We start from the raw sequence: 24,054 nt of genomic DNA, 5'->3' as shown, positions 1-24,054 counted from the left end.
TGGGTGAGTGGCTAAGAACATGACCATGGGAAGGGTTGATGTCTGAAGGAACCTGGGTGCCCCTTGTTGATGACTCGGTCAAAGTTAGTCTACAGGCACAAGCAGGAAGCAAGTAGAGTCATAGAGATGTACAGTATGGAAACAGACCCTTCAGTCCAACCCGTCTATGCCGACCAGATATCCCAACCCAATCTAGTCCCACCTGCCAGCACCCGGCCCATATCCCTCCAAACCCTTCCTATTCATATACCCATCCAGATGCCTTTTAAATGTTGTAATTGTACCATCCTCCACCACATCCTCTGGCAGCTCATTCCATACACGTACCACCCTCTGGGTGAAAAAGTTGCCCCTTAGGTCTCTTTTATATCTTTCCCCTCTCACCCTAAACCTATGCCCTCTAGTTCTGGACTCCCCGACCCCAGGGAAAAGACTTTGTCTATTTATCCTATCCATGCCCTTCATAATTTTATAAACCTCTATAAGGTCACCCCTCAGCCTCCGACGCTCCAGGGAAAACAGCCCCAGCCTGTTCAGCCTCTCCCTGTAGCTCAGATCCTCCAACCCTGGCAACATCCTTGTAAATCTTTTCTGAACCCTTCCAAGTTTCACAACAACTTTCCGATAGGAAGGAGACCAGAATTGCATGCAATATTCCAACAGTGGCCTAACCAATGTCCTGTACAGCCACAACATGACCTCCCAACTCCTGTACTCAATACTCTGACCAATAAAGGAAAGCATACCAAACGCCTTCTTCACTATCCTATCTACCTGTGACTCCACTTTCAAGGAGCTATGAACCTGCACTCCAAGGTCTCTTTGTTCAGCAACACTCCCTAGGACCTTACCATTAAGTGTATAAGTCCTGCTAAGATTTGCTTTCCCAAAATGCAGCACCTCGCATTAATCTGAATTAAACTCCATCTGCCACTTCTCAGCCCATTGACCCATCTGGTCCAGATCCTGTTGTAATCTGAGGTAACCCTCTTCGCTGTCCACTACACCTCCAATTTTGGTGTCATCTGCAAACTTACTAACTGTACCTCTTATGCTCACATCCAAATCATTTATGTAAATGACAAAAAGTAGAGGGCCCAGCACCGATCCTTGTGGCACTCCACTGGTCACAGGCCTTCAGTCTGAAAAACAACCCTCCACCACCACCCTCTGTCTTCTACCTTTGAGCCAGTTCTGTATCCAATGTAGAGGATGATGGAGATAGAGCTGGAGAATGGGACAGGCTGGGTAAATATTCCAGGACATGATGGGTTGAATGGCCTCCCTCCATCCTATAAAATTCCCTGATTCTAAAACAGTCTTTGGGAAGGAGCATCAGGAATGCAGAGTACTGGGCTAATGGTAAGATTCTTGGTAGTGTAGCTGAGCAGAGAGATCTCGGTGTCCATGTACATAAACCCCTCAAAGATGCCACCCAGGTTGATAGGGTTGATCAGTGAGTTGATCAGTCGGTCAGTGAGTGACCCCAGTCGGTTGGTCAGTGAGTGACCCCAGTCGGTCAGTGAGTGACCCCAGTCGGTCAGTCAGTGAGTGACCCCAGTCGGTCAGTAAGTGAGTGATCCCGGTCGGTCAGTCAGTGAGTGACCCCGGTTGGTAGGTTGATAGGTTGATAGGAATGATCAGCCATAATCATATTGAATGGCGGTGCAGGCTCGAAGGGCAGAATGGCCTACTCCTGCATCTATTGTCTATTGTCTATTGTCTATTAAGAAGGCGTATAGTGTGTTAGCTTTTATTGGAAGAGGGATTGCATTTCAGAGCCACAAGGTCATGCTGCAGCTGTACAAAACTCTGGTGCGGCCGCACTTGCAGTATTGTGTACAGTTCTGGTCACCGCATTATAAGAAGGATGTGGAAGCTTTGGAAAGGGTGCAGAGGATTTACTCGGATATAGCCACGTGTGGAGGGAAGGTCTTACAAGGAAAGGCTGAGGGACTTGAGGCTGTTTTCGTTAGAGAGAAGGTTGAGAGGTGACTAAATAGAGACATATAAGATAATCAGAGGGTTAGATAGGGTGGACAGGGAGAGCCTTTTTCCAAGTATGGGGACGGCACACACGAGGGGACACAACTTTAAATTGAGGGGTGATAGATATAGGACAGATGTCAGAGGTAGTTTCTTTACTCAGAGAGTAGTAAGGGTATGGAATGCTTTGCCTGCAACGATAGTAGATTCACCAAATTTAAGTGCATTTAAGTCGTCATTGGACAGGCATATGGACGTACATGGAATAGTGTAGGTTAGATGGGCTTCAGATTAGTATGACAGGTCGGCACAACATCGAGGGCCGAAGGGCCTGTACTGTGCTGGAATGTTCTATGTTCTGGTCTCTTGTACTGATTAGCCATTTACAAAAACTCACTTCACATCCTCCAGGAATTTGTCCAGTTCCAATGGGGAGACGTGGGAATATCTGGAACAGAGGAAACACCATCAGAAAGACCCAAACCCCAGAGAACAGCATAAAAGGCAGCAGATGCTGTCAATCACAAACACAAACTGAATTGCTTCAAAAGCTCATCTGTGGAGAGAAATCCGAGTTCACATTTTGGGTCCAGTGACCCTCCTTATTCGGATTTCTCTGCCTTGATGCTGTCAGACCTGCTGAGCTTTTCCAGCAATTTCTGTTTTTCTGTCAGTGAATGGGAAGCAGATTCCTACAGCCCGGATTTCCACTAACCCTTCGCTACCCCTGGTCGGTCAGTGAGTGATCCCAGTCGGTTGGTCAGTGAGTGACCGCAGTCGGTCAGTGAGTGACCCCGGTCGGTTGGTCAGTGAGTGACCCCGGTCGGATGGTCAGTGAGTGACCCCAGTCGGTTGGTCAGTGAGTGACCCCGGTCGGATGGTCAGTGAGTGACCCCAGTCGGTCAGTGAGTGACCCCAGTCGGTTAGTGAGTGACCCCGGGTGGTCAGTGAGTGACCCTGGTTGGACAGTCAGTGGGTGACCACGGTCAGTCAGTCAGTGAGTGACCCCGGGCGGTCAGTGAGTGACCCCGGACGTTAAGTGAGTGACCCTGGTTGGGTGGTCAGTGAGTGCCTCCGGTTGGTCGGTCAGTGAGTGACCTTGGTAGGATGGTCAGTGAGTGACCCTGGGCAGTCAGTGAGTGACCCTGGTCAGATGGTCAGTGAGTGACCTTAGTTGGACAGTCAGTGAGTGACCCCGGGCGGTCAGTGAGTGACCCCGGGTGGTCAGTGAGTGACCCTGGGCGGACGATCAGTGAGTGACCCCGGGCGGTCAGTGAATGACACTGGTCAGATGGTCAGTGAGTGACCCCGGGTGGTCAGTGAATGACCCTGGTCAGATGGTCAGTGAGTGACCCTGGGCGGTCAGTGAGTGACCCTGGTCGGATGGTCAGTGAGTGACCCTGGTTGGACGGTCAGTGAGTGACCCCGGTCGGATGGTGAGTGACCCCAGGCGGTCAGTGAGTGACCCTAGTTGGATGGTCAGTGAGTGACCCTGGTCAGTCAGTCAGTGAGTGACCCCGGGCGGTCAGTGAGTGACCCCGGGCGGTCAGTGAGTGACCCTGGTTGGATGGTCAGTGGGTGACCATAGTCAGTCAGTGAGTGACCCTGGTTGGATGGTCAGTGGGTGACCATAGTCAGTCAGTGAGTGACCCCAGTCGGTCAGTCGGTCAGTGCTGGTTTTATTTGGGGTCCTCTGTCTGATGCTGAGTCAGTCCTGGACCCTCGGTCATTGAGATTCGGCCTGTTATGGGTCTAAGGTGGGACGGACTGACTGTGGGGCCTATTCTCCCTGTCTGCCAATGGCATTGCAGCAATCTCTTACGTCCACTGTAGTCCTGCACGGTTCCCATGTTGAATCTCAGCCATCACTGTATTGGGGTGAATCCTCTTGGTCAGCTCCTCCACACAGTTATCCTGCAGCATACCTAGAACAAGGAAGTAAGGCTCCAGCTCCAATCAAACAACCAACTTCAACAATCAGCAGAAATCCCCGTTTCAGACCTGATGGTGAGAGGTCTCCCAGGAATGGGGATCTACATCCCCTGGAATGAGGGTCGAACCATTGGGCTAGCCTGGGATGGTGTGTGGTGGTCTCTCAGATGCTGTGCCTGTGTATCCAGTAATGACTCACCCTGGTTATTGATGAGGCAGTGGGCAGCCAGCAGTTTCAGGGAGTGAACCTCAAAGAGAACTCGATGGAAAAGCAGTTGGTGAGCACTCGGACGCTGCGCTGGGTCTCGAGCTAAACATTTCTGGATAAATTCCTAAAACCACAAAAAACACACAAAGCTCAGCTCACAACAGAGACACGATCCTGAACAGGTTCACCACACTATGGAATCTATACCACACAATAGGTACATCCGCACCTGGGGGGACCGAGAAATGGCGGAGGAACTGAGCCGGTACATCGCATCAGCTTTCACTGAGGTGGAAGACCCCAGCAACACACCAGAACTACAAGAGAATCAGGGGACAGAGATGAGGGCAGAGGCCGTCACTAAGGAGAGGGAGCTGGGGAAGCTGAAAGGTCTGAGGGATGATAACCCAGAGTTCTGAAGGAAATACCTGAGGAGATTGGAGAGACATTGGTGGGATCTTTCAGGAATCACTGGAGTCAGGGATGGTCCCAGAGGACTGGAAAAGGGCTAATACAACACCCCCTGTGTAAGAAGGGAGGGAGGGAGGAGACAGGAAACTATAGGCCGGTTAGCCTGAGCTCGGTCATTGGGAAGATTTTAGAGTTCATTGTTAAGGATGAGGTTGTGGAGAACTTGGAAGTGCGTGGCTTCATCAAGGGGAGGTCATGGAACAACACAGCGCAGAACAGGCCCTTCGGCCCTTGATGTTGTACTGACCTGTGAACTAATCTATGCCCATCCCCCTACACTATCCACAATGCCACAAGGATCTGTTTTGGGACCGCTGCTGTTTGTCATTTTTATAAATGACTTGGACGCAGGCATAACAAAGGTGGATGGATTAGTAGGTTTGCAGATGACGCTAAAGTCGGTGGAGTAGTGGACAGTGTGGAAGAATGTTACAGGTTGCAGGGGGACTTGGATAAACTGCAGAATTGGGCTGAGAGGTGGCAAATGGAGTTCAATGCAGCTAAATGTGAGGTGATACACTTTGGGAAGAATAACAGGAAGGCAGAGTACTGGGTCAATGGAAAGATTCTTGGTCGTGTGGATGTGCAGAGGGATCTTGGAGTCCATGTACATAGATCCCTGAAAGTTGCCCCCCAGGTGGATAGTGCTGTTAAGGCGGCATCCGGTGTGTGAGGTTTCATTGGGAGAGGGATTGAGTTCCAGAGTCGTAACGTCATGCTGCAACTATACAAAACGCTGGTGCGGCCACACTTGGAATATTGTGTACAGTTCCGGTCCCCATATTTCGGGAAGGAAGTGGAAGCATTGGAAAAGATGCAGAGGAGATTTACCAGGATGTTGCCTGGTCTGGAGGGAGGGTCTTATGAGGAAAGGCTGAGGGACTTGGGTCTGTTCTCATTGGCAAGAAGGCGGCTAAGAGGGGATTTGATGGAGACATACAAGATGATCAGAGGATTAGATAGGGGAGACAGTGAGAGTCTTTTTCCTATGGTGTTAACATCAGCTTATATGGGGGTGGGGGGGGGGGCATAACTACAAATTGAGGGGTGATAGATTAAAGACAGATGTCAGAGGCAGGTTCTTTACTCAGAGAGTGGTGAGGATGTGGAATGCCCCACCTGCTAATGTAGTTAACTCAGCCACATTAGGGAGATTTAAACAATCCTTAGATAAGCTCATGGATGATTTTGGGATAGTGTCGGGGGATGAGCTGAGAATAGTTCACAGGTTGGCGTAACATCGAGGGCCGAAGGGCCTGTTCTGTGCTGTATTGTTCCATGTTCTATCCCATCCTCATCCATGAGCTTATCTAAGGATTGTTTAAATCTCCCTAATGTGGCTGAGTTAACTACATTAGCAGGTGGGGCATTCCACATCCTCACCACTCTCTGAGTAAAGAACCTGCCTCTGACATCTGTCTTAAATCGATCACCCCTCAATTTGTAGCTCTGCCCCAATCTCCTGCTTATCCCTCAGATCCCTGCGTGATATTCCATCCACACCACCCTCCAAGGTCCCACTCGAAACTGTCCCCACACCCTCACCACTCACCAGAACCACCCTCACTTTGTTCACACATCATTTTAAATTTACCTCCCTCTCATTCTTGTTCCTTGTCCGAGCAGGAACAGTTTCTCCCTGTCTGCTCTGTCCAGCCCTTATCAGATCACCTTCGAGCCCACGAACCTCTTACTCAGTTACTGTATCAAAAGCATTCTGAAAATCCAAATATACCACATCCAGCAGAGAATATGATCGCACAAGAATACAGGGAGCTAACAACAAATACTCCCACCCTCCAGCTGAACAAGAGAGGCAACCTAACCACTGCCCCTTGATATTCAATGGTGTTATCATCATGGAGTCCCCCACTATCCTGGGGGTTATCATTGATCAGAAACTCACCAGGACTCACTTAAACACAGTGGCTCCAAGAGCAGGTCAGAGATTGGGAATACTGCAGCCTGGAGAGTCAGAGGCTGAGGGGTGACCTTATTGAGGTTTACAAAATTAGGAGGTGCATGGATAGGAAAAATAGACAAAGTCTTTTCCCTGGGGTGGGGGAGTCCAGAACTAGAGGGCATAGGTTTAGGGTGAGAGGGGAAAGATATAAAAGGGACCTGAGGGGCAAATTTTTCACGTGGAGGGTGGTACGTGTATGGAATGAGCTGCCACAGGAAGTGGAGGCTGGTACAATTCCAACATTTAAGAGGCATCTGGATGGGTATATGATTAGATTAGATTAGGTTAGATTACTTACAGTGTGGAAACAGGCCCTTCGGCCCAACAAGTCCACACCGCCCCGCCGAAGCGCAACCCACCCATACCCCTACATTTACTCCTTACCTAATACTACGGGCAATTTAGCATGGCCAATTCACCTGACCTGCACATCTTTGGAGTGTGGGAGGAAACCGGAGCACCCGGAGGGAACCCACGCAGACACGTGAATAGGAAGGGTTTGGAGGGATATGGGCCAGGTGCTGGCAGGTGGGACGAGATTAATTTTGGGTATTTAGTTAGCATGGACGGGTTGGACCGAAGGGTCTGTTTCTGTGCTGTACATCTCTATGACTCTTGTATATACCCCATCCCCATTACCTTATGCCCTCAACGTAAGAACAAATATTCCTCTCTTTGCAATATACAGAAAATATACTCTGTCCTCCCAGGAGGAAGGACGTATATCCTTGAGTCTCAGTGTGTCCAATGCCCCTGAATGTGGTGTCATGATGCCATATCAATGGTAGTCCTCACCTTCATCAAAGGGTTCCCAAGTGATAGGCTGGCATTGGCGATGGATTCTGGAGACACACTGTTGTCTGTATTCCTCTGTACCTCCAAAACAGCCATCTGACAGAAAACCACAAAAACATCAACACCTGAGTAAAACCACAGGCTAGTGTGCAAAGACATAGTGTCACATAACAACCGACACACAGCCACACACTGACTGACACACAGAGACTGACAGATGCACACTGACCGAAACACAGAGACAGACTGACACACAGAGACAGACACACACTGAGACTGACAGACACACAGAGACTGACTGATACACACAGACACAGAGACTGACACACACTGATTGAAACACAGAGACTGACTGACACATAGAGACAGACACACACTGAGACACACAAAGACTGACAGATACACACTGGCACACAGAGACTGACTGACACACACAGACACACAGAGACTGACAGACACGCAGACTGACTGACACACACTGACACAGAGACTGACAAACAGACACTGAGACACAGAGACTGACTGACACACACAGGCACACAGAGACTGACAGACACGCAGACTGACTGACACAGACACACAGAGACTGACACACAGACTGACTGACACACACAGACACAGAGACTGACAAACAGACACTGAGACACAGAGACTGACTGACACACACAGGCACACGGAGACTGACAGACACACAGACTGACTGACACACACAGACACATTTAGACTGACTGACACACACAGACACACAGAGACTGACACACAGACTGACTGACACACACAGACACAGAGACTGACAAGGTGAGGTTGGAGAATCTCCTCGGAGCAGGGGGTACTGAGGAGATTCGATTGAGGTGTATGAGATTCTGACTGGTTTCTGCTTTGCGATCCCTCTCAGCGTCTCACCTCCAGGGCACAGATTCCAAATGCAAATATGTCCAGCGCTGTTGTGTCCTTACCCTGGCCTAGAAGCACAAGGGGAAAAGCAAGAGGCAATGTACGAAAACAACAGAAGAGTAAAATTGCCAGCACCCGGCCCATATCCCTCCAAATCCTTCCTATTCATATACCCATCCAGATGCCTCTTAAATGTTGTAATTGTACCAGCCTCCACCACTTCCTCTGGCAGCTCATTCCATACACGTACCATCCTCTGGGTGAAAAAGTTGTCCCTTAGGTCTCTTTTATATCTTTCCCCTCTCACCCTAAACCTATTCCCTCTAGTTCTGGACTCCCCGACCCCAGGGATAAGACTTTGCCTATTTATCCTATCCATGCCCTTCATGATTTTGTAAACCTCTATAAGGTCACCCCTCAGTCTCTGACACTCCAGGGAAAACAGCCCCAGCCTGTTCAGCCTCTCCCTGTAGCTCAGATCCTCCAACCCTGGCAACATCCTTGTAAATCTTTTCTGAACCCTTTCAAGTTTCACAACATCTTTCCGATAGGAAGGAGACCAGAATTGCATGCAATATTCCAACAGTGGCCTAACCAATGTCCTGTACAGCCACAACATGACCTCCCAACTCCTGTACTCAATACTCTGACCAATAAAGGAAAGCATACCAAACGCCTTCTTCACTATCCTATCTACCTGTGACTCCACTTTCAAGGAGTTATGAACCTGCACTCCAAGGTCTCTTTGTTCAGCAACACTCCCTAGGACCTTACCATTAAGTGTATAAATCCTGCTAAGATTTGCTTTCCCAAAATGCAGCATCTCGCATTTATCTGAATTAAACTCCATCTGCCACTTCTCAGCCAATTGGCCCATCTGGTCCAGATCCTGTTGTAATCTGAGGTAACCCTCTTCACTGTCCACTACACCTCCAATTTTGGTGTCATCTGCAAACTTACTAACTGTACCTCTTATGCTCGCATCCAAATCATTTCAGTGATGGTAATGCCATCAAATGCCATGGAGCTGGTGGTTTGATTCTCTCTTGTTGAGGTGGAGATGGTCCTTGCCTGGCAATGGCCAGGCACAAATGTTATTTCCAAACTGGGCATCACTGAGCAGGTGCTGCTTGATAGCACGGTTACTGACACCGTCATCACTTTACTGAGGATCAAGGGGAGATTGATGGGGTGGGAATTGGCTGGTTGGATTTGTCCGCAAACAAACAGTAGGCCAGTGTAGTTCTTCATTGAAGCAGAGTTGGCCCGATGATAATTGTGGGGGATGTTGCGGGTGTGACCAGAACTGGACATCCTGTACAGAGTGACCAGATAAACTGCATCAAAAAACTGTGCTGAAGTCTCTTTTCATTTTGTTGCGAGATGTGGGTAGTGATGGTCGTGGGTTTGGAAGGTGCTGTCTAAGGAGCCTGGGTGAATTTCTGCATCTTGTAGGTTTGATTTTGATCAATTGTAGTCACTTGAATCTAAGTCCAGTGAAAGACTTTGTTTGTGAGCAGTCAGGCAGATCATAGTATACAGGGACATACAAACTATAGGGTGCTCATACAGAGTGAGGCACACAGGTTACACTGCACAGGAGGGACGCAAACCAAGATCAACATTAGATTCGAAGTTAGAGAGTCCATTCATCAGTCTAATAACGGAGAGGAGGAAGCTGTTCCTGAACCTGTTGGTGCGTGTGTTCAGGTTTCTGTACCTTCTGCCTGATGGAAGAGGGTGTAGGAGATCATTCCCGGGGTGGGATGGGTCTTTGACGATGTTGGTAGCCTTTCCGCGGCAGTGAGCCGTGTAAATGGAGTCCATGGATGGAAGGTTGGCCTCTGTGATGGTCTGGGCTGTGCACACCACCTTCTCTAGTTTCTTACAGTTACCGTTCCAGGCTGTTATCCACCTGGACAGTCTGCTCTCAGTGGTGTACCTGGAGAAGTTGGTGAGGGTCCTTATGGATACGCTGAATTTACTGAGCTGCTCAAGGAGGAAGAGTTGTTGTTGTACCTTCTTGACCGTCACATCTACGTGGGAAGACCAGGACGGGCTGTCAGTTATCATCACTCTGAGGAAGTTGACCCTGTCCACCCTCTCAACCTCCACTCCGTTGATGTAGATGGGGATATGTCCTCCTCCTCCCTTCCTGAAGTCAATGATCAGTTGTATAGTTTTGCTGACATTGAGAGAATGGGTTGTTCTCATTGCACCATGTCACCAAATCCCCCATCCCCCCTGTATTCTGCCTCATCACTGTGAGATATCTGTCCCAACGGTGTGGTGTTGTCAGTGAATGTGAGTCTCCGTGCCGGAGGGAGTCAGTGTTGAAGGTGATGTTTGAGGCTCTTTAAAGGCAGTCACAGATTTGACCACCAATTCCTTTATCTGATTTATCTGAGGCAACAGCATGAATTAAGTTAAACCTTCTCCAGTAACATTAGTGACCCGCCCCCCTCCCCAACCCCACAAGGATCGGAGACCCTCTTCGGTTCTGGCATGACCTTCGTCCACGGCCCGTCTCCCCCAGGGTCAGCTCCAAGGTCTCACTGATCTAAAGCTCTCTGTCCTGCTCTAACTGACCCTAAATAATGATCCCGGTCTCTGTCCTTTCACCCCCTCCCCCCCGATTCCCCCCACTCCTGCTGTAAGGTTCCAGCTCCAGATGCTCTCCCCCGGATTAATTCTTCAAGAAGACACTGACACACAGTGCTCTGTTCCCGGGGGGAGTGGGGGGGGGCTATTCCTGCAGCACGGTGACATTTTCACATTTCATAGAATCCCGACAGCATGGAATCAGGCCACTCGGCCCATCGCGTCCACACCGACCCTCCAAAGAGTATCTCAATCAGACTCACACCCCAACCTTATCCCTGTAACCCTGCATTCCCCATGGTTAATCCACCCAGTCTGCATATCCCTGAACACAACAGGCAATTTCCCATGGCCAATCCACCCTGACCTGCACATCTTTGGACTGTGGGAGGAAACTGGAGCACCCGGAGGAAACCCACGCAGACACGGGGAGAACGTGCAAACTCCACACAGTCAGTCGCCTGAGACTGGAGTCGAACCTGGGACCCTGGTGCTGGGAGGCAGCAGTGCTAACCACTGAGCCACCGTGCCAGTCTATTTACCATTGTACTCTGGAGCAAAGAAATGTCGAATCTTCTGCTCTTCTCTGGGGCTTCTCAGTGAGGTCTTCGGGGAATCCGCTAGAACTGGGAGCCAAAACAGAAAAATAATTTACCAATAGCCCAAAAACCACAAAGACAGCATGAAATGATCAGATATGTGTGTGTGTGTGAGAGAGAGAGGGGAGAGACAGGGGAAGAGACAGGGGAGAGAGAGTGAGAAAAACGAGATAGTGAGGAGATGGGGGACAGAGAGAGAGGAAGGGAGTCAAACACAGGTCAGGACAAATAAAGAGATAAAGATAGAGATAAAGACAGTGAGAGGCAGATAAACAGATGGAGAGGAACAGAAGGAGAAACAGTGACATGGGTAGGGGACATAGACTGAACAAGAGAGAGACAGGGAGAGCAAGACACAGTCAGAGAGGACAGAGTGAGAGACAGGGAGTGAGAGACAGGGAGTGAGAGACAGGGAGAGCAAGACACAGTCAGAGAGGACAGAGTGAGAGACAGGGAGTGAGAGACAGGGAGTGAGAGACAGGGAGTGAGAGACAGAGAGTGAGACACAGGGTGTGAGAGACAGAGTGAGAGAGACAGAGTGAGAGAGACAGAGTGAGAGACAGGGAGTGAGAGACAGGGAGTGAGACACAGGGAGTGAGAGACAGAGAGTGAGAGACAGGGAGTGAGAGACAGGGTGTGAGAGACAGGGAGTGAGAGACAGGGTGTGAGAGACAGGGTGTGAGAGACAGAGTGAGAGAGACAGGGAGTGAGAGACAGGGAGTGAGAGACAGGGTGTGAGAGAAAGAGTGAGAGACAGGGTGTGAGAGACAGGGTGTGAGAGACAGGGAGTGAGAGACAGAGTGAGAGACAGGGTGTGAGAGACAGAGTGAGAGACAGGGAGTGAGAGACAGGGTGTGAGAGACAGAGTGAGAGAGACAGAGTGAGAGACAGGGAGTGAGAGACAGGGTGTGAGAGACAGGGTGTGAGAGACAGGGTGTGAGAGACAGGGAGTGAGAGACAGGGAGTGAGAGACAGGGTGTGAGAGACAGGGTGTGAGAGACAGAGTGAGAGAGACAGGGAGTGAGAGACAGGGAGTGAGAGAAAGGGTGTGAGAGACAGGGTGTGAGAGACAGAGAGTGAGAGACAGAGAGTGAGACACAGGGTGTGAGAGACAGAGTGAGAGAGACAGAGTGAGAGACAGGGGACAGGGAGTGAGAGACAGGGAGTGAGAGACAGGGAGAGAGAGACAGGGAGTGACAGAGTGAGAGAGACAGAGAGTGAGAGACAGAGTGAGAGACAGGGAGTGAGAGACAGGGAGAGAGAGACAGGGAGTGACAGAGTGAGAGAGACAGAGAGTGAGAGACAGAGTGAGAGACAGGGAGTGAGAGACAGGGAGTGAGAGACAGGGAGTGAGAGACAGGGAGTGAGAGACAGAGTGAGAGACAGGGAGTGAGAGACAGGGAGTGAGAGACAGGGAGTGAGAGACAGAGAGTGAGAGACAGGGAGTGAGAGACAGGGAGTGAGAGACAGAGTGAGAGACAGGGAGTGAGAGACAGGGAGTGAGAGACAGGGAGTGAGAGACAGAGAGTGAGAGACAGAGCGAGAGACAGGGTGTGAGAGACAGAGTGAGAGACAGAGAGTGAGAGACAGAGTGAGAGACAGGGAGCGAGAGACAGGGTGTGAGAGACAGAGTGAGAGACAGGGAGTGAGAGAAAGAGTGAGAGACAGGGAGTGAGAGACAGAGTGAGAGACAGGGAGCGAGAGACAGGGTGTGAGAGACAGAGTGAGAGACAGAGAGTGAGAGACAGAGTGAGAGATAGAGAGTGAGAGACGATGGGTTTTAACCCATTATAATTCTGGATCCTGTCTGACGTCCTTTACCTTAAAGTATTCAATGTTAATGAGGAGATCGGTGAGAGATATCATGGTATTTCTCATCCCTCTGGGAATTAGGGAAAGTGGGGTGGATGCTGCTGAGGAAGATGCTGCTCGGCGATGAGCAGGATCCAAGATGGTGTCCGGGTTAGTCAGTCCAGTCCCTCGTACTGCCTCACAATAGCAACACAGAGACAGAGCGAGGACTGCTCATTCAAAGCAGCCATGAGGAAAGATGATTTCTCTGAGAGAGTGAGAGTATTTGGAAGTCCCTTCCTCCAAAGGCAGTGCAGGCAGAACTTTTAGATATTTTTAAGGCAGAGGGAGGTAGATTTGTGATGGTCCAGAGGGTGACGGATTATCAGGGAGATACAGGAATGTACAGTTGATGTTAAAATCAAGTCAGCCATGATCTAATAGAATGGTGGGTCAGGCTCACAGGCCTCCCAATGATTGTACAAACAAGGATCGAGAGGAGACTGAGGGACGGTAATTGGCCATGTTGGATTTGTCCTGCTTTTTACATACAGGATATACCTGGGCAATTTTCCACATTGTTGGGTAGATGCCAGTGTTGTAACTGTACTGGAGCAGCTTGGCGAGGGGAGTGACAAGTTCAGGAGCACAAATCTTCAGTCCTATTATTGGAATGTTGTCAGGGCCCACAGCCTTTGTAGTATCCAGCGTCTCCAACCATTCCTGGATATCACGTAGAGGGAATCGAATTGGCTGGAGACTGGTATCTGTGACGCTGGGGACCACTGGAGGAGGCCAAGTTGGATCATTCACTCAGCACCTCTGGCTGGAGATTGCTGTGAAAGGTTCAGCCTTATCTCTTTAGCCCTGATGTTCTGGGCTCCTCCATCATTGAGGAGGGGGAGACTTGTGGAACCTCCTCCCCCACTGAGTTTGAACATGGAACAGTCCAGCACAGTCCAGGCCCTTCAGCCCTCGGTGTTGTGCTGACCTTTTATTCTACTCTAAGATCACACTAACCTACATACCCTTCATTGTACTATCTTCCATGGGCCTATCCAAGAGTCGCTTAAATGTCCCGAATGTCTCTGACTCTACTCCCACCGCTGGCAGTGCATTCCACACACCCACCACTCTCTGTGTAAAGAACCTCCCTCTGACATCTCCCCAAAACTTTCCACCAATCACCTTAAAATGATGCCCCTCATGACAGCCATGTCCACCCTGGGAAAAAGTCTCTGTCTATCTCCTCTACCTCTGCCTCTCATCATCTTGTACACCTCTCTCAAGGCCCCTCTCATCCTTCACTCCAATGAGAAAAGCCCCAGCTCCCTCAACCTTTCTCCATAAGACACACCCTCCAGTCCAGGCAGCTTCCTGGGAAATCTCCCCTGCACCCTCTCTAAAGCTTCCACATCCTTCCTATAATGAGGCGACCAGAACTGAACACAATATTCCAAGTGTGGTCTAACCAGGGTTTTATAGAGCTGCAGCATCACCTCACAGCTCTTAAACTCAATCCCTCTGTTAATAAAAGACAACACACCATACACCTTCTTAACAACTCATCAACTTGGGTGGCAACTTTGAGGGATCTATGGACGTGTACCCCAAGATCCCTCTGTTCCTCCACACTGCCAAGAATCCTGCCTTTAACCCTGGAATCTGTATTCAAATTCCAGCTTCTAAAGTGAATCACTTCACACTTTTCCAGGTTAAACTCCATCTGCCACTTATCAGCCCAGCTCTGTATCCTGTCAATGTCCCATTGCAACCTACAGCATCCCCCCACACTATCCACCACTCCCCCACCCTTCGTGTCATCGGCAAACTTACTAACCCACCCTTCCACTTCCTCATCGGGTCAGTTATAAAATCACAAAGAGCAGAGGTCCCAGAACCGATCCCTGGGGAAACACCACTGCTCACCGAGCTCCAGGCGAATACTTTCCATCTACCACCACCCTCTGTCTTCTATGGGCCAGCCAATTCTGTAAGCAGACAGCCGGGTTTCCCTGTATCCCCATGCCTCCTTACTTTGTGAATGAGCCTACCATGAGGAACCTTATCAAACACCTTGCTCAAATCCACGTACACCACATCCACTGCTCTACCTTCATCAATGTGTTTTGTCACATCCTCAGTAAGGTTTGTGAGGCATGACCTGCCTCTCACAGAGCCATGCTGACTATCTCTAATCAAACTATGGTTTTCCAAGTAATCATAAATCCTGTCTCTCAGAATCCTCTCCAATACTTTCCCCACCACAGACGTAAGACTAAGCAGTTTGTAATTCCCAAGATTAGCTCTATTCCCTTTCTTGAACAGGGGAATAATATTTGCCACCCTCCAATCATCAGGCACTACCCCATTGGACAGTGAGGACACAAAGATCGTCACCAAAGGCACAGCAATCTCTTCCCTCGCTTCCTGTCGTAATCTTAGGTATATTCCATCCGACCCAGGGGAATTTTTCTATCCTTATGTTTTTCAAAATTTCCAGCAGATCCACCTCCTTAACATCAACCTGTTTGAGCCTATCAGCCTGTTTCACGCTGTCCTCGGAAACATCAAGGTCCCTCTCAGTGGTGTATACTGAAGCAAAGTTTTCATTAAGGGCCTCCCCTACCTCCTCCAACTCCAGACATAAGTTCCCTCCACTATCCCTGATCGGCCCCACCCTCACTCTAACCATCCTCTTGTTCCTCACATAAGTGTGGAATGCCTAAAGGTTTTCCGTAATCCTACCCACTAAAGGTTTTCCATGTCCCCTTCTAGCTCTCCTAAGCCCATTCTTCAGTTCCTTCCTGGTTGCCTTGTAACCCTCTATAGCCGTGTCTGATCCTTGCTTCCTCAACCTTAAGCTTCCTTCTTCCTCTTGACTAGATGTTCCACATTCAAAGTTTGTGAGAAGATTTGTAGCTCGGGTGCTCGTTGTTGTGGTTCTGCTCGCCGAGCTGGAAATTTGTCTTGCAGACGTTTCGTCCCCTGTCTCGGTGACATCCTCAGTGTTTGGGAACCTCCTGTGAAGCGCTTCTGTGATCTTTCCTCCGGCATTTACAGTGGATTCCACAACCCTTGTCATCCAAGGTTCCTTCACCCTCCCATCCCTTCCTTGCCTCACTGGGACAGACCTGTCCAGCCCTATCAGCAAGTGCTCCCTAACAGCTTCCTCCATGTCTCTGTTGCTATTTGGGGGGGGAGCAGGGAAGTCTGTAGAAAACTCCCAATAAAGTGACTACTCCTTTCCTGTTTCTGTCTCCTACCCAGACTGACTCTGTAGACAAACCTTCCTCAATGACATCCCTTTCTGCAGTTGTGATTATATCCCTGATTTGCAATGCCACTGCCCCTCCCCACCCCTTTTACCACCCCCTCTATTCCTTCTGAAACATCTAAACCCTGGAACATTCCTGCCCCTGTAATATCCAAGTCTCAGTAATGGCCACAATATCAAAGCTCTAAGTACTGATCCCTGCTCTCAGTTTATCCCCTTATTTCTGACATGTCTTGCATTGAAGGTTGTTTAATTATTCACGACTAAACATAAAAATATGGAAAAGAGCTCCAGGAAGAAGCCATTCGGCCCTTTGACGCCTACTCTCCCAGCCAATGCGCTCATGGCTGACCACCCAATCTCAGTTCCCTGTTCCCACTTTCTCCCCACCTCCTTTGATCCCTGTAGCTGTAAGAATGATATCTGATTCTTTTGTTGAAAACATTCAGTGCTTCGGCCTCAGCCACGATCTCTCACAGGGAGGTCTCCACTCTCTGGCTGATGGTTGTTCTCTTTTCTGTCTGAAATGGTTCACTCTTTCCCCTCTGAATGTGACCCTGGTTCCAGAACATGGAAACTCAGAAAATAGGAACAGGAGGAGGAGCAGGAAGGTCAACATCCCATTTACCTTCTTCACCACCTGCCGTACCCTAACACTCACTGTCACCACCTGCCGTACCCTCACACTCACCATCACCACCTGCCGTACCCTCACACTCACCGTCACCACCTGCCGTACCCAGACACTCACCGTCACCACCTACCGTACCCAGACACTCACCGTCACCACCTGCCGCACCCACACACTCACCGTCACCACCTGCCGCACCCACACACTCACCGTCACCACCTACTGTACCCACACACTCACCGTCACCACCTGCCGTACCCTCACACTCACCGTCACCACCTACTGTACTCACACACTCACCGTCACCACCTACTGTACCCACACACTCACCGTCACCACCTACTGTACCCACACACTCACCGTCACCACCTGCTGTACCCACACACTCACCGTCACCTCCTGCTGTAACCTCACACTCACCGTCACCACCTGCCGTACCCTCACACTCACCCTCACCACCTACTGTACCCACACACTCACCGTCACCACCTACCGCACCCACACGCTCACCGTCACCACCTACTGTACCCACACACTCACCGTCACCACCTGCTGTACCCACACACTCACCGTCACCACCTGCCGTACCCACACACGCACCGTCACCACCTACCGCACCCACACACTCACCGTCACCACCTGCCGCACCCACACACTCACCATCACCACCTGCCGCACCCACACACTCACCGTCACCACCTGCTGTTCCGACACACTCACCATCACCACCTGCCGTACCCACACACTCACCGTCACCACCTGCCGCACCCACACACTCACCATCACCACCTGCCGTACCCACACACGCACCGTCACCACCTACCGCACCCACACACTCACCGTCACCACCTGCCGTACCCACACACGCACCGTCACCACCTACCGCACCCACACACTCACCGTCACCACCTGCCGCACCCACACACTCACCATCACCACCTACCGCACCCACACACTCACCGTCACCACCTGCCGCACCCACACACTCACCATCACCACCTGCCGCACCCACACACTCACCATCACCACCTGCCGTACCCACACACTCACCGTCACCACCTACCGTACCCACACACTCACCATCACCACCTGCCGCACCCACACACTCACCGTCACCACCTGCCGTACCCTCACACTCACCGTCACCACCTACTGTACCCACACACTCACCGTCACCACCTGCCGTACCCTCACACTCACCGTCACCACCTGCCGTACCCTCACACTCACCGTCACCACCTGCTGTACCCACACACTCACCGTCACCACCTACTGTACCCACACACTCACCGTCACCACCTGCCGTACCCACACACTCACCGTCACCACCTGCCGCACCCACACACTCACCGTCACCACCTGCCGCACCCACACACTCACCGTCACCACCTGCCACACCCACACACTCACCGTCACCACCTGCCGCACCCACACACTCACCGTCACCACCTGCCGCACCCACACACTCACCGTCACCACCTACCGTACCCACACACTCACCGTCACCACCTGCCGCACCCACACACTCACCGTCACCACCTGCCGTACCCACACACTCACCGTCACCACCTACCGTACCCACACACTCACCATCACCACCTGCCGCACCCACACACTCACCGTCACCACCTGCCGTACCCACACACTCACCGTCACCACCTGCCGCACCCACACACTCACCGTCACCACCTGCCGTACCCTCACACTCACCGTCACCACCTGCTGTACCCACACACTCACCGTCACCACCTGCCGTACCCTCACACTCACCGTCACCACCTACTGTACCCACACACTCACCGTCACCACCTGCCGCACCCACACACTCACCGTCACCACCTACTGTACCCACACACTCACCGTCACCACCTACCGTACCCACACACTCACCATCACCACCTGCCGCACCCACACACTCACCGTCACCACCTGCCGTACCCTCACACTCACCGTCACCACCTACTGCACCCACACACTCACCGTCACCACCTGCCGTACCCTCACACTCACCGTCACCACCTGCCGTACCCTCACACTCACCGTCACCACCTGCTGTACCCACACACTCACCGTCACCACCTACTGTACCCACACACTCACCGTCACCACCTGCCGTACCCTCACACTCACCGTCACCACCTGCCATACCCAGACACTCACCGTCACCACCTACCGTACCCAGACACTCACCGTCACCACCTGCCGCACCCACACACTCACCGTCACCACCTGCCGCACCCACACACTCACCGTCACCACCTACTGTACCCACACACTCACCGTCACCACCTACCGTACCCACACACTCACCATCACCACCTGCCGCACCCACATACTCACCGTCACCACCTGCCGTACCCTCACACTCACCGTCACCACCTGCTGTACCCACACACTCACCGTCACCACCTGCCGTACCCTCACACTCACCGTCACCACCTGCTGTACCCACACACTCACCGTCACCACCTGCCGTACCCACACACTCACCGTCACCACCTACCGTACCCTCACACTCACTGTCACCACCTGCTGTACCCACACACTCACCGTCACCACCTACCGTACCCTCACACTCACCGTCACCACCTGCCGTACCCTCACACTCACCGTCACCACCTACTGCACCCTCACACTCACCGTCACCACCTGCTGTACCCCACACACTCACCGTCACCACCTGCTGTACCCACACACTCACCGTCACCACCTGCCGAACCCACACACTCACCGTCACCACCTACCGTACCCTCACACTCACTGTCACCACCTGCCGAACCCACACACTCACCGTCACCACCTACCGTACCCTCACACTCACCGTCACCACCTGCCGTACCCACACACTCACCGTCACAACCTACCGCACCCACACACTCACCGTCACCACCTACTGTACCCTCACACTCACCGTCACCACCTGCCGTACCCTCACACTCACCGTCACCACCTACCGCACCCTCACACTCACTGTCACCACCTGCTGTACCCACACACTCACCGTCACCACCTGCCGAACCCACACACTCACCGTCACCACCTACCGTACCCTCACACTCACTGTCACCACCTGCCGAACCCACACACTCACCGTCACCACCTACTGTACCCACACACTCACCGTCACCACCTACCGCACCCTCACACTCACCGTCACCTCCTGCCGAACCTCCATGCATAGTTCCAGTCCAAGCACTGATCCCTGTGGTAACCCACTGGTCACTGCCTATGACCTGGTAAAAGACCCGTTTATTCCTTCTCTTTGTCTCCTGTTTGTCAACTCAGTTGTCTTATCCATCTCAGTATGGAACCCCCAATTCCACACGCATTCATTTTACACAGTCATCTCTTATGTGGGCCTTTGTCAGAAGCTTTATAAAAGTCCGAGTCAACCACAAGTTCCACATGATCAATTCTCCTAGTTACATCCTGGAAGAATTCCAGCTGATTCATCAAGTCTCATTTCCCCAATATAAATCCATGCTGACTGTGTCCAATCTTTTTGCTGTTTTCCAAGTTCCTTCAGAATGGACTCCAGCCTATTCCCCATTCCCAATGTCAGGCTCGCTGGTCTCGAATGTCCAGTTTCTGTTATACCGTGGGGTTACATTAGCTCCGGTACCATCTGTAGGGACTGTTTCCGAGGCGATCGAATCTTGGACAATGAACACCAATGTACCGATTATTTCTACAGCCACTTCCTTCAGTGCCCTGGGATACGGTTTATTGGATCCTGGAGATTTTTCAGGTTTTCCTGACTCCATTTCCTCACTGACTGATGGGGTGGCTCTGCCAATCCAGTTTGATCCTCTCACTTCACCAAGAGTCAGAAATGAGGGAATTCCCGTGAGGACGTGAACAGGAATAAACAAACAAATAAATAAATACAGGCATTGAATCAAGAGGCTTACCATTGACAAACATCCTGTGCCAGACTGGGACATTATCGGAGAGTCCGGGAATATCCACACGTCACAGGGAGCGAGGGAGGGAGGGAGGGAGACAGGGGTAGGGGCAGAGAGGGAGGGGAGGGGGAGAGGGGGAGAGAGGGAGACAGGGTGGGAGGAGAGGGAGACAGGGCGGGGAGAGAGGGAGGGGAGGGGGAGAGGGGAGGAGGGGAGGGGATAGAGGGGGAGAGGGAGACGCGGGAGAGAGTTGGGAGAGAGAAGGGTAGGGGAGAGAAGGGCAGGGGAGAGAGGAAGGGGAGGGGGAGAGGGGGGGGAAGAGTGGAGGAGGGGAGGGGAGAGAAGGGGAAAGGGAGATGCGAGAGAGAGGTGGGGGAGAGAAGGGCAGAGGGAGAGAGGAAGGGGAGGGGGAGAGGGAGGGGTAGAGTGGAGGAGGGGAGGGGAGAGAGGGGGAGAGGGAGATAGAGGAGATGGGGGAGAGTTGGAGGTGGAGGAAGGGAGGAGGGGAGGGAGAGTGAGGGGGAGGGGGAGAGGGGGAGGGGGAGAGATGGAGGGGGAGGGGGGAGAGAGAGATGAAGGTGAGTAAATGTACAAACTTCTCACTGGGTTATTTCTCTGACAGTTTATGTTTTGCAGGGTTTCGCTGACTGTGAGGGTCCTCAGTGAGTGAGGCTGGAGGGACTAACAGCTCACTACCCACTACTCACTCCCTCAGCAGGGGGAGGAGGGGGAGGAGAGGGACATGGGAAATCAGACTGTTGCCCAACGCCAGGAGAAACAGCTGACATGACAAGCCTGAGGGATTCAGGTCGATTCCCTCTCACTGACCCCGGGCCCACTGGATCCTGTCTCACTGACCCCGGGCCCACTGGATCCTGTCTCACTGACCCTGGGCCCACTGGATCCTGTCTCACTGACCCCGGGCCCACTGGATCCTGTCTCACTGGATCTAGTTTCAGTTTGGTTTCTCTCCCAGAGGGTTGCATGGAGCTCTAACTAATGAATGTTTCTAATTTGTGGAATCCGGGGTCTCTGTTCGATCACTGAAGGGGTAATGTCTGTGCTACCCCCTCAGTTCGGGCACAGCTGGGTGAATGGACTGTCTTTATATGTTGATGTCATTTGCTGACACCAATCCTCAATAATTATTTTTTTAAAAACGTTTGCAGCCTAGAAGGAACACTGTAACAAAAATTAAAATGTTCAAAGACATTCAGAAATTTAACTGGGAATATCACTTTGTGGGATAGTGAGGTAGCACAGCCCGCATGGGCTGAAGGGTCTGCTCCCCCCTGCTCCCTGGGTAGGACCACAGGGCAGAGTCTCAGAATAAAAGGGCCAACTGAAGACTGAGATGGGAAGGAATTTCCTTTCCCAGAGGATTGGGTGTCTTTAGTACTGCGTGCCCCAGATAGCCGTGGGGGGGGGGGAAACAGCCCTCGTGAATATTTAAGGCTGAGCTGGACAGATTTGTGATCCGTCGGGGAATCGAGGGTTAGGGGAAAGGGGGCATGAGGAATGTCTGATCAGGCATGATCTTGTTGAATGGTGGAGCAGGTTCGAGGGGCCGAATGGCCTGCTCCTGCTCCTGTTCCTGTTCCTGTTCCTGACGGCCTGGTAGTCTCCGCCTCCAGAACCCCCAATTCCTCTCGCCCTCTCCTCCCCGTGCTGTCTGGGTGGGTATAGAGAGGCAGCTTCTCTTCCCAATCCTCACAACAAGGTGACCATGTCCCAGACCCAGATTAGGTCCGAGTTAGGGACACACAGCTTCTGGAAGGAGTTACGTAGACATGGAGGGTGCATGACCAGGAGCTGAGATTGGCAGTGAGACCAGGGACAGACAGCACTGGGTGGTCACTGCCTGGGTTCAGAGATACTCCCGCTGCTGACCCTGCTCCCTAAATGTGGGCGTCAGTCCCTCAGCATTGACCCAGAGCTGCCCCCCTGTCCCTGAGGAGCCTTACCTCTGTGAGTGGCAAAATAGTGTGATGGCAGTGAGGGAGCCTGAACAGGACAGAGCCACAGAGACAGGTCTGAGAGATGCCCACTCAGTCACCCAGATCCTCACCAACCCCCACCCCACCAACCACCACCCACACAGCCCACCCCCCACCACAACAAACCCCCTTCCCACACACCCCCACTCCCTCACAGACCTTCACCCCCACCCCCCCCACCAACCACCACCCACACAGCCCAACCCCCACAACAAACCCCCTCTTCCCACACAGCCCCTCTCCTCACACACCTCACCCCCCGACACATACCTTCACCCACCACCACCCCTCCCCCTTACCCTGACTCCCCACCACACCCTCCCCCCACACACCTCACCCCCCAGACACCCACCCACAGCTCACCATCCCCCCTACTCCCAGTCATGCCAGCACCGCCAACTCTTCTGGTTGCAGGGGAAAGTATCGGGAGGGTGGGGAGGAGGAGGAGGGTGAGGGCTGAGTGGGAGCGGGATAAGGTAGGTGAGGGGGGGGGGAATGGGGAGGTGAGGGGAGAATGGGGTAGGTGAGGGGGGAATGGAGATGTGAGGAGAGTGGGGTAGTCAGGGGGAAAAGGGGAGGCGAGGGGGGAATGGTGTAGGCGATGGAGTGATGGTGCTGTGTGATAATGGGGATCGTGGGTGTAATGGGGCATTAATGGGGGGGTGGGGGAATAGGGGGGTGGGGGGATGGAGGGTGGGGGATAGGGGGTGGGTGGATGGAGGGTGGGGGATAGGGGGTGGGGGATAGGTGGTGGGGGATAGGGTGGGATAGGGGGGGGATAGGGTGGATGGGTGGGGATAGGGGTGAGGGGGATAGGGGTTGGGGGATAGGTGGGGAGGGGTGGGGGATGGGGGGGATGGGGTGGGATAGGGGGTGGGGGGATAGGGGTGGGGGAATAGGGGTGGGGGATAGGGGTGGGGATAGGGTGTGGATAGGGGGTGGGGATAGGGGTGGGGATAGGGGTGGGGGGATAGGGGATGGGGGATGGGGAGTGGGGGATGGGG

The 24,054-nt window shown here is 52.2% G+C and overlaps 1 protein-coding gene across 1 annotated transcript in view; it reads right to left on the bottom strand.

The window, feature by feature from the left end:
* LOC140480305 (nuclear receptor-binding protein 2-like) overlaps positions 1-24,054 on the bottom strand; it is a 146,217-nt gene that overhangs the window by 92,970 nt on the left and 29,193 nt on the right. The window contains exons 6-12 of the mRNA XM_072575009.1: positions 21,060-21,118; positions 11,393-11,476; positions 8,259-8,317; positions 7,356-7,451; positions 4,118-4,250; positions 3,809-3,911; positions 2,384-2,434 (exon numbers count right to left, since the gene is read on the bottom strand). Of these exons, the coding sequence (XP_072431110.1) occupies positions 2,384-2,434; positions 3,809-3,911; positions 4,118-4,250; positions 7,356-7,451; positions 8,259-8,317; positions 11,393-11,476; positions 21,060-21,118 (585 nt within the window). The remainder of the gene's footprint in view (positions 1-2,383; positions 2,435-3,808; positions 3,912-4,117; positions 4,251-7,355; positions 7,452-8,258; positions 8,318-11,392; positions 11,477-21,059; positions 21,119-24,054) is intronic.

Source organism: Chiloscyllium punctatum, chromosome 8 (assembly GCF_047496795.1).
Source record: "Chiloscyllium punctatum isolate Juve2018m chromosome 8, sChiPun1.3, whole genome shotgun sequence".
NCBI lineage: Eukaryota > Metazoa > Chordata > Chondrichthyes > Orectolobiformes > Hemiscylliidae > Chiloscyllium > Chiloscyllium punctatum.
Note: the sequence above shows the minus strand (reverse complement) of the source record. Positions and strands in the feature narration are given on the sequence as shown.